Below are 12,077 nucleotides of genomic sequence, written 5' to 3' on the forward strand. Positions count from 1 at the left end.
GGGAAGAAGATGTCACTGTTTTTTATGGCTGAATAATATTTCACCATATATATCTATATATCTATCTATGTGTATAATCCACATCTATACCACATTTTCTTTTTTGTTCCTCCATGAATGGACACTTAGAATGTTTCCATATCTTGGCTATTGTAAATAATGCTTCAATGAACATGGGCATGCAGATATCTTTTCAAATTAGTTTTTTAAACACATTATTAGTGAAATTAAAAATGACTACATTAATAGGGGAATATGTCATATTTATAATATAAGGATACAATATTATAAACATATCAGGTATTTCTGTATTAATGTACAGATTCAATGTAACTAAAACAAAAACTCTAAGAGTGTGTGTGTGCGCACGTGTGTGTGTGTGTGTGCGCATGTATTTATAAGTTGAGAAACTGCTTATAAAATTTTTGGCAACGCATAGTGCAAATAATGGCTAAGAAATTTTGGGGGGGAAAGTCGAAGGTCTTACATCCCAATATCAAGACTAGAAAACTTTAATTGTATTTATATAATATTGGTGCAAGTTTATATAAATAGACTAATTAAAGAATACCACATATACAGGAACATTCTTAGGCCTCTGAGAATTCTGTCTCAACTTACTGTGTCTAAATTGTCTAAACTGAATCTCCTAGGGATCTAATATCCACCCCTACTAAAATCACCAACTTACATTCCATCTCAAGGGAAAGGAGTTAATATGTTTGACCTCCTCCCTTGTCTGGGGATGAAACAATGGTGGGACCCATAAACCTGAGTTCTATCTCCTGGGAATATAAGGTAATGCATAAAAAGGTTGTTTTTACCCTTTTTGGCACCTCTCCTCTGTTAAAATTTTACTTGTTTCCTTGTTTTCCTTCCAAACAGATACTTTCTACTATTGTAAATCAAGAGACGGAAGAGAATTTGTTGAGTTGAAAACTACAGCCAATTAGGGAAGAGAAAAATGCTACACTGGCTCTTTGATCTTTATCAAATAATGTAGCCTTGTGTTGTGTGCAAGTAGGGTCTGTGCCCTGGAGGACAGGACTCTGGGAGGAAGGAGTCCTTCTGATACCAGTGATTCCATAAAGAGACAGCTCCTGGCAGAAAACGATTGATTTTTTGTGCAGACTGACTAACGTGACCAGTAACACAGCGGAGAATCCAGAAGGAAAGAAGAGCTCTTTGGGTAAAAGAAGTGAAGTCAGGAGAGATTCAGGCTGAAGCAGCAAACTGTGGTTTGTGTATTTTCTGTTGACCTCCTTTGTGGTTTTAATGATTAGTGGTTTATTTTTCTCCCCTTTAAATGTATCCCCTGTGACCCCGAAGAAGTGTGTTTTTTGTCAAGAGGCAGTGAGTCTGTGTTTCAAGAGACTCAGTTGCAATCTAGCCTAAATTATAGAGACATTTTGAGGCATTCTCAGTCTATCTACTTTTCATACCACAGGAGATGAGGTAGCTGTCCTTTTAGGGATGATTTTTATGAAGATTCTGTCGTTACCATTATTTGAATAAGTTTGGTGCCCACAGGCATTTAACCTAAATCAGAGCTGCAGATGAAACTTCAAACACACATTCTTACGGGCTCGGAGGATGAGTCGCATTTGGGGCAAGGGTGGGGTGCTGCTTTTGGACAGTGGTAACTGGTTACATTCCTCCCAGCCACGTAGATGTTTTGTCCACTTTGGCTAATTAAGGACTCTGGCAGTGACAAAATCATCCCCTATGTGAGAGAACCTCACTGTGTAAAGTTTTGACTGGGGTTCTGGCGGAGATGTCACAAAATCCCCCTTTCTTGTCACAAAACTACAGATTCCTGCCAAACACAATAATATAGAACTGTTATGACTTACCCAGAAAATCCACTCCCTTTCCCTCAAAGCTTTCTGAATGGCTTTGTAGATTTGTTGGAGAGGGTAAGAACTAAACCTCTCCAAAACTGGTTGAAGGAGGGCCTCAGTTGCTCTGGCCTTTCCATGGCTGCACTCCCTGCTTATCACCATTACTGGCACCCTTTTCAAAAGTACTTTATAAACTAGATCATAGAATGGAGTTAAAACTAAAATGCAAAAGGCACCTCCAAAGGCAGACTCTATTCAGTGCAAAGCTAGCAATTCCCATAGATGGGGTCCACGAACCTGTAGACCAGAAATGAAAACATTAGGGCAGCACTGCTCTTAATTTTATCTCTAGGAGGTGAGAATCTGCTCTGCTTGACTTTGCCCAAGCCAATCACACTGGCTGGTATCTGTTACAGAGGCACTGTCAGACTCACTAATGGGTAGAGTGGTCTCCCCTCCTAAGTTAGGGAGCAGAGATCCTCCAAGGTTTAGGGCATCGCCCCTGAAGCCATAAATCATCCTCTGACCTCACTGCCCTTTGCCTGAGTTGGGAGAATGCTGCTTACCTGTCCATGGGCATTTTCTGGTAGATGCATTCTCTTATTTTCACATCCCAGGAAGCATCCCTCCTAATCGGAACCATATTTCAATCCCTGTGCAACAAATCTCCTGTACTACCCACAGCGCTGGAACTTGTCCTTTCTTTTTTCCTTCTTTTTTCGTTATTTTTCTACTGCTTTATTGAAATTCTTCAGTTTATTTTTTATCAAAACCATTGTTGGAAACATAATATTTGCTCTACAAAAGCCTATTACTCACAGCTCATCCCATTTCATAATTTTAATATTTCCTGCTTCTCTCTCTCGCCTGCCTTCCCTCTCCCTTACATACACAAGTCTTCTTCTCCTCATATACATATACTATGCTTTTTTTTTCCATTTGAACCTGTGCCTATCCCACATAATCTACAGTGAGAAAGAGTCAGCATATGATATTGCTGACCCAGAAAAATAACCGTTCTTTAAGGTTTATTAATAAATGTATAAGGAAATGAATGGGGCCAATGGCAAAGAAAAGGCGCAATAACAAGTCAATTCCACAGGTGCCAACATCCAGGGAACAGAGGTGCTTCTCAAGCAGGAACACTGAATGTGACAGCTGCAGTCCCCGACCATGGTCAGTAGCAGAGTAGAAGTGTCTTTCACAGCCCCTTATGATAGCTGATTTCTCCTCAGGGTTCAGAAGCCAGTGGATCCTAGACTAAAGGGACCATGCATAATTTGAGCTGCTACAATCCCAGTTCCTTTCTCCTTGTGGGAATACCTGGCCTGGACAAGTTCCACATCTGGATTGGGATTCCCTTTTGTGTCATCTATGTTTTGGCTATTGTGGGAAACTTCATCCTCCTCTACCTCATTGCAACTGAGCGCAGCCTCCACGAGCCCATGTTTTTCTTCCTAGCTATGCTGGCTACCACGGACCTCATCCTGTCCACTGCCACAGTGCCCAAACTGCTCAGTAACCTCTGGCTGGGCTTCCAGGAAATAACCTTCTCTGGCTGTCTCACCCAGATGTTCTTCCTCCACTTCAGCTTTGTAGTGGACTCAGCCATCCTGTTGGCCATGGCGTTCGATCGCTATGTGGCCATCTGCTTCCCTTTGAGGTACACCACCATCCTGACTCGGCAGGTGATCATCAAGCTGATGGTGAGCATTGTTGTGAGGAGCTTCTCTGTCATCTTGCCAGATGTTTTTCTGCTGAAACGGTTACCCTTCTGCGGGACACGCATCATACCGCACACATACTGTGAGCACATAGGTGTTGCTCGGCTTTCCTCTGCTGACATCGCCATCAACATCTGGTATGGATTTTCTGTCCCTCTCATGACTGTCATCTCAGATGTGATCTTTATTGCTGTTTCCTATACCTTCATCCTCCGTGCTGTCTTTCACCTCTCATCCCAGGGTGCCCGCCAAAAGGCCCTCAGCACCTGTGGTTCCCATGTCAGTGTCATCCTCATGTTTTACACACCTGCCTTCTTCTCCATCCTTGCACATCGCTTTGGGCACAGTGTCCCTCGAAATGTGCTCATCCTATTTGCTAACCTCTATGTGGCCATCCCCCCTGCCCTAAATCCTGTGGTCTATGGAGTGAAGACCAAGCAGATCCAGGACAAATTTGTTCTCCTCTTTTCTTTGAAGAGGACACACTGAATGGGGAGGGCCACTGATGGAGAAAGTTAGGTAAATTAATTAGATGAGATTTTGCATAACATAGGAGCTATAAAAATAAAGCTGTAACTCCTATAGCTTGAAATTTTAGAGTTCCAGCTGTGTGCAAAGTAGGGACAGGTGGGGGAAAAGGAAAAAGAAAACCTTCTAGACTTCCAGAAAATCAAGGGTTTTCTTGGTTCAGTTTTCTCACCACTTGTATGAAGAAGGTGATGATTGGTACAGAAGAGCACTAATACTAAGGTTTACCTCTTTCCTATTGCTAATTTTGAGATATTTGAAGGCTACTTATTTCCTAGTATACAACTCACCCCTTTGCTTCTGAGTTCCTGAGTTAAAAGCAAAGGCTCCTGTCTTCCCTCTTTAAGTAGCTATCAAGTCTGTCTACTACAACTACTAAGCTTGATGCTCTGCAATTCAGTCCTGAGTCTGTACATGAGTAATCCCTCCTCCCGTGTCCTGTACTTGCTTAACCTTTTCCCCTACCCATCTCAAATTACATGGAGCTTGTTTTCTTTTGTATCTGTTTTCTTCAGTTGCACGCTCCAAGAAAATTTTCACTACCTTTGGCTCATATTTTACAAATATTAATTAATTTAATTAAAAACAGTTATGTTTCAGTCGATTAAGTATCCAACTCTTGATTTCGGCTCAGGTCATGATCTCACAATTTGTGATTTTGAGCCCCACATCGGGCTCTGTGCTGACAGCGTGGAGCCTGCCTGGGATTCTCTGTCTCTCCCACTCTCTCTGCCCTTCCCCTGCTTGGTTTCTTTTTTTTTTTTTAATTTTTTTTTTTCAACGTTTATTTTATTTTTTGGGACAGAGAGAGACAGAGCATGAACGGGGGAGGGACAGAGAGAGAGGGAGACACAGAATCGGAAACAGGCTCCAGGCTCTGAGCCATCAGCCCAGAGCCTGACGCGGGGCTCGAACTCACGGACCGTGCGTGAGATCGTGACCTGGCTGAAATCGGACGCTTAGCCGACTGCGCCACCCAGGCGCCCCCCCCTGCTTGGTTTCTGTATCAAAAATAAACAACAAAAAAAATAAAAATATTAAAAAATATTTTTTTAATAAAAAAATAATTGTGAGAGGGTAATCTTAGTTCATTCATTTCACAGATGAGGAAATGGAGACCTACAAAGATTACAGAAAGACAATCAGTAGACTTAGGATCCAAACCCACGTCTGCCTGATTCAGAATTTTCTGTCCAATTGCTTCCTGGGTACTACTCACTTGAATGGCTTACAAACTCCTCAGACTTAATTTCTTCAAAACTGACCTGGAAGCTCACTAACTTCCTTCATGAAAAGTGCCCTTCCTTTTTGGTCTTCTTTTACAGTGAATGGCACTACCCCCAACATGAGTTCCCAAGCCAGAAATCTGTGGCTTGTCCTTGATTTGTCTTACATCACCATCCAACAAAATTAATTCAATACTTGGGTTAAATGTTTGATTTGAAGGTGCTTATAAGCCATACCTGTAGATATATACATGACATTCTAGCCTTTACCCTGACCATTGAACTCACCTGGGCCCCTTTCTATTATTCGTCCCTCTGAGAGTATTTCAAAGTCATCTTTTTATAGGAGCTCCATTCAATCCACTCTCTCTGTTAAAGCTAGAGTGATCATTTTACAATTCATATGATAGTGTCACTTTGTACCTTGAATCTCTTCAATAATTCCATTGCCTTCAAGATCATGCATAATATTGTTCTCGGTATCAATGCAAGGAATGGAAGAATTTAACAAAAAGAGCAATCTTGCATGAAGCTCAAAGCCTTACATGTAATTTACATTTATTTACACTTCATTTATGTTTATTTTGCCTAATTTGCACATCCCTGACTCTTTGAGCAAGTAATTTCAGAAGCAATGTTCTTTTTGTGTGTGTCATACTCAATGTCCTATTATTTAAAACAATAACAACAACAACAGCAACAACAACAACAGCACAGGGTGTGTGGTGGCTCAGTCAGCTAAGCATCTGACTTCATTTCAGCTCAGGTCATCATTTCACAGTTCATGAGATTGAGCCCCATGTCAGGCTCCATGCTGACAGTGCAGAGCCTGCTTGGTATTCTCTCTCTCCATCTCTCTCTGCCCCTCCCCTACTCTTTCCCTTTCTCTCTCTCTCTCAAAACAAATAAATAAATATTTAAAAAATAAAACAATAACAACAACAACTTGGTGTGAGTAGAGTGTGTATTGAATGGAGTTGGGTAGGATTCATCTATGTTCCTCTTAAGAAACTATCCCAGGATAAAAACACCCATTTCCTAAAATCTTCACTGAAAGAGAAGCCATAAATTTAATCAAGATGAGCATTTTAAATTACTTGGGAGTAAGAAGTAAAGAGTAAAATTGGCATAATGAGATAAGATCCTCTGTGTGTGTGTGTGTGTGTGTGTGTGTGTGTGTCTATGTGTATGTGTGTCTGTGTGTGTGTGTGTGTGTGTGTGTTGACATTTTCTTTGCTGTCTGTAGTGCCCTTAGGCAGCTCAGAAGATACCCAGACAGGGCTGCTTTATCCATGCCACAGTTACAAACCATCATACTTATTTGCTCTTTAATTTATCTATCCACACCTACATTATGAGCTCCTTGAAGGCTGAAACTTAGTCCTAAGCATCTTCTTATGCCCTTTGATATGAAAGTATGTGATATAACATGTGTTCTCAATAAATGTTTCATACACCTTCAAACTTCACCAGAAACCCCTTCCTTTCTGCCATTATCCCTAACTTTTCCTTTCTTCCCTATTCAGTTTAGATTTCATAGTATATAATTGCAGTCATTGTCTTGTTAACCTTAAACTCAACTTGTTCTAGACTCAACTGTCCTCCTTACATATTCAGTTAAAAAAAAGAATCTTAATGAATCTTAGTGAAGTTAGCTCTGTATGTTGGGGCAGCTGGATAAAACGACTGTGCAAGACATACTGATATTACTGTTAATATATTAAGACGGTACATCACCATACTTGCCAGCTTTCAGCTTCTCAAATGCATCAGATTTCTCCTTTTCTCTTCTACCTGTGCTTTCTCTTTATTTATTTATTTTTGTTTGGCAATTCCTATTTAGGCTTCAACTACAAATCCCCTCAGATAATATTAGATTAGTATCTCTTATATACATTCTCACTGCACAAGGTACTTTTTATTTCAAGACTTACCACAACTTTAATAAGATGATTGCTTGTATACTTAGTTGTTTAATATCTATTCCCCCATTATGTGTCATCAAGGACCAGGTTCACGCCTGCCTGCCTTGTTTACCATTGCATTCCTATCATTTACAATCTCTTAGGTTGTAATAGGCATGCAATAAGCATTTGCTGAATAAAGGAGTTGAAATGAATAAGTTTTAATTAATGAATGAAATCCATTTGCTTAGAGGGAGTCTACTTGGATTTGTAACTCTAAATAATCAAAGAAAAATTATGGAGAGTCATGGAAAAAAAATTTTTCCACGGAAAGGTGATAGTTGTTTCCCCACTTATTCCTCAGAGCTCTTCTTTAAATTAAGCATTTCCAAGTTATCATTCCCTTACTATAGATGCAGAAACTGATTTCTAGAACAGTTAAAGTACTTTGTTACAGCACAAGGGAGGGATGAGTGGAATAAGCGATAAATTCCAGATTTTTAGCCATAAGGCATTGAAAGTAAACTTCCTTCTTGATCTGATGGGCAGTTGTACACAGGGTTCTATTGGAAGGCTGAGACCATACCCTGGCTGGATAGCTATGATTTTCAGATTTGTGTGTGCTTTGTGTTAGAGGTTTGCTCTAGACAAATAGATTAGTAGCCTATAGTCTAAAAATGGATTGAACACAAAATTAGTAATGATTCTTCGCTGAGGGAAGATGGACAGAATTGCCAAGCAAGAGTGAACATTGAAATAAGTATCTAAAAAGAGAGGCCTCTTCACATCTGGAGAGATGCAGTCCCAGTGAGAAATAGCTCCAGGGTTTTGTTATATAAGGCTAGAAGTAGATGCATTTCAGACATTTATGGATTTTCCACTATGAAATACTCTCTGCTAGGGATTCACAAGAAAATGAAACAGTCCTTGCACCAGAAGTCTTAGGAGTTCTATACTGAGCCGACACATGGTAGATATGACTCTTTATCAAATTACTGATCAAACTAGATAAAGACCCTGATGAGGCTCAGGTGTGCTGCTATCATGGATTCCAGAATTTCCAAGCCAACACTAATATGAACAAAGGTGTAAGTTCCTAAGCTGGGAAAGTGTTAATTTGGTCGAACCTTTGCTCATGGCCTAGACTGACTTGGGGCCTTCAGACCTGAGGCTTATAGGTCCTCTGGGTTCAGAGGGCCTCTGTTCTAACTTGTCTCAAATCCCCAGAGACATAAGAGACGTGCATTTGCACTCCACTCCTCTGGGCGCTGTATTGGTTCTTCCCTACTGTGAGCATGATCTTACGTCTGTCCTTACTGCCCTGGGAACTGCTTCTTTTGTTCTTTGGTCTGTTTTTTACCTGCTGTGTTTCTGCACTCTCTGATCATCACCTTGCCTTTGCAAAGTAGTTCCGGGACCAGGATCTACAAGGTATAAGCCGGTGGTGAGGAAAGCAGAACTATTAGGGAGTAATAGCAGGGAGCAAAGCCAATGAGAATAGGAGCTGGTGAAGAGGAGAGGAGGAGTGGGGAAAGACAGGGCTCTGAGGAAGAGGAATAGACAAGATTACAATTCTGCATATAGATTATAAAGCTGACACTCATGCTAAGAGAATGGTATGATAGACAGGTGTCTATTAGGAGCTTAATTCTGAGCCCCTCTCACTGTTTTTCCTCAAATGTTTCTAGGTTTTTCTGGTCAAAATTTATAATGCTACAGATGTAGGTGTGCCTGGGTGTCTCAGTCGGTTGAGCGTCCAACTTCAGCTCTGGTCATGATTTCACGGTCCGTGAGTTTGAGCCCCACGTCGGGCTCTGTGCTGACAGCTCAGAGCCTGGAGTCTGCTTCAGATTCTGTGTCTCCCTCTCCCTCTGCCTCTCCTCCGTTCATGCTCTGTCTCTCTCTGTCTCAAAAAATAAACATTAAAAAAAAGAATTAAAAAAATATAGTGCTACAGATGTAAAAATAAATAAATAAAAGAGAATGAGTGGTCATGATACATTTAGAACCGACCATTTCAGGCTGGGACCAGACATATGGAGATTGAAATTCCATATGCCACCTCAGAGATTATTAGGTTATCCTATATGTGTAAGCATGACTTTGTATTTGTGAGTGCATTTATGAATGTTCTGAATGTCCTGTTCTTTTAGGATGATAGGGGCAAAATCCACCCACCCTACACACCACAGAAAGACACAAATACAAAATAGAGTTGAACAGCTGCTTTCTGGAATGGGTCTCAAAAGAATCTTTTTGTGACCCATGGACCAACCATGGATATTCCTCTCCCTAAAATGGGGCAGAAGAAAGATATTCACATAGACACACTTAGCATAAAAAAGAGAAATAAAGGCAAGGTATGGATTATAATACTCCATGATCAAGGTATTGCTGATGGACCTGTCCTGTGTTTAGTTTGGTGCTGGAGGAGACAGAGAACATAGAGATATAGCCTATATTCCTAGCCTTAGGAGAGAGGAGAAAAATGCTCAGCAGTCAGTCAGAGACCAGTAAGTAAGGTGGGAATAGAATGCTTGCTAAATGCAAAATCCTATTCAGGAAACTGTAATCAAAGAGACTGTGATCAAAGAGTACTAATAGATTAAAGAGAATGTATAGTTAGTAACACCAGGGAGGTTTCAAGAATGGAAATGTAAAGCCACAGACCTCTTTTTATGTATCTAGAACTTTTTATGTATCTAGAACTTTCCTCTAGGTGAGGAAAGTGCTACTAATTTCCCACATTTAGCTGCATCCTTCCTTCCAGACCATCTTTCAGTAGTGTGCGGTGACTGTGAATCCCCTAGGTTTGTTTGGTGGGAGTCTTCATCTCACCAAACTATTTAAATATGGAAGTATTTAATATGGAAAGCAAGTTTTCATGCTTTTCCAGATCTTTAATTTTCCAGAGTTTAAATGGAGGGACCTACATTATATTATTACGGTAGGCTTTGAGGATATAAACTTGAGAGAGAGGTGGGTGAATGACAGGGTGTTCACAACACTATTTGGATGATCCAGTTCATTAGTATCAAGTCCAATGGGCCTCTGCCACTCATTTATTCAGCAAGAACTTGTTGAATATTCTGTGGCAGACACTGTTCTAGGGATAGAACAGTGAAATAAGCAGACATGATATCTATCCTCTTCAAGTTTACCATTTGTTAAGTGAGAAAGCTAAGTAAAATAAAAAGAAGAGTGTGGGAAGTGCTCTGAATGGCTACTGTGGAGTGCCAGGAGTGTACCTGGGAACATTACCTAGTTTGGATATTGTTCAGGAAAGCTTGCTGTGTACTGTAGGGAAAGTTAGCTAGAGAAAGAGAGAAATGGACCAAGCTAACAAAACTTCCAAGAACAAATGTAGGTGGAAAAGAAATCAGACAAGAGTATTCCCCAAAGCTGAAGTTTAAATTGGGGGGTGACACATTCCATGGACTAAAGGTATCTCACTTTTGACATGGGAAAGAGCTTTATGGCCCTATGTGGAGCTTGAACCCATGATCCTGTGTTCATGACCTGAGTTGAAATCAATAGATGCTTAACCAACTCAGCCCCCAGGTGCCGCTACATATTTTTTACTTTTTAAAAAAATATTCTGAAGTTTTGTTACCCATTAATTATACTACCAGCTGATCTTCTCTGTATCATTCCAACTTCAGTATGTGTGCTAAGGAAGCCAGCAGTATTTTGGTGTCTTTTGATTCCTATACACAGGGCTTTACCTCATTCTTTTTAGAAGTTATATACAGTAAATGTTAAAATTATTCCCACGTTAAAAATTAAAATGGTGCCAGCTTTTCAATTTTTATTTTTTGATATTTTAATTTCACTCAAATTTTGTATTATAAATGTTGCTGCTGTGAATATCGTTAGGCCACTTATTTATTTATATAACTGTATCTGTGGAAGCATTCATATATTTGGAACTTTTGGGACAATGGATATGTGCACTTTATGTTTTGATTCATATTGGCAAATTAGTATTAAGAATGTTACACAGTAAACCCTTCTAAAAGAGTTATAACAGTTCTTATTTCCTCAGACCCTTCACAGAATTGGCTGTTATCACTCATACCATCAATCTTTTTAAAGTCTTTATTAATGGTAAATAATATACCTCATCATTCATGTTTTATATTGAACTTACTTATAAGACTGAAAATCTTCTACATATTTATTAAACATTAGAGTTTATTCTCATGTGACTTGATTATTCATATCCATTGTCACTTTTTCCACTTGATTAAAGGGCTTTGTTTCAGTGACTCTAAGAATACTTTAAATAAATGTATTAAATGGAATTATATATTTTTCATTTGAATTAGTGCATTTGTCATGGAATTTTTTGCCTCCTGTTTAATTATTATTTCTCTGTAATAGTTTGTCCTTCCAGTTTCCAATCTGTGTGTGTGTGTGCCTGTGTGTGTGCGTGTATGTGTATATATATATATATATATATATATATATATACATGTGTATGTGTATGTGTATATATACGTGTGTGTATATATATATATACATATATATATACACATACACGCACACACACACACACACACACACACGGTAGGGGATGTGGGATGTAGGCAAGGTGGCTTATACATAATTTTGTGGCAGTGAATAGGGAACTGAAATCTTAGCTCCTGAAACCTAGCTCAGTCTTGTCCATGCATTAGCCTCTGCTGTAACTGAATCTACTTTTAAAGAAATGAACTGCACTTAGATTTGAGTACCGAAGATATTTACTGCTGCTGACTGCCAGACTTGCTATTTCTTCCTATCTGGAATTACAGTCTTTCCATCTTTTTTCCCCTCTCTAGTTGGGATAGACTCTACATCACATGTACCTTT

At 39.6% G+C, this 12,077-nt stretch overlaps 1 protein-coding gene across 1 annotated transcript; it reads left to right on the forward strand.

Moving 5' to 3' along the window:
* The first annotated feature begins 256 nt into the window (after positions 1-256).
* On the forward strand, positions 257-4,695 carry LOC131487360 (olfactory receptor 52H1-like). Its single transcript, XM_058688006.1, has one exon. It carries the CDS (start codon positions 3,113-3,115, stop codon positions 4,052-4,054), a length of 942 nt encoding a protein of 313 aa, XP_058543989.1. The 5' UTR covers positions 257-3,112; the 3' UTR covers positions 4,055-4,695.
* Positions 4,696-12,077: the final 7,382 nt, after the last annotated feature.

Source organism: Neofelis nebulosa, chromosome 10, assembly GCF_028018385.1.
Source record: "Neofelis nebulosa isolate mNeoNeb1 chromosome 10, mNeoNeb1.pri, whole genome shotgun sequence".
In the NCBI taxonomy this organism is placed as follows: domain Eukaryota; kingdom Metazoa; phylum Chordata; class Mammalia; order Carnivora; family Felidae; genus Neofelis; species Neofelis nebulosa.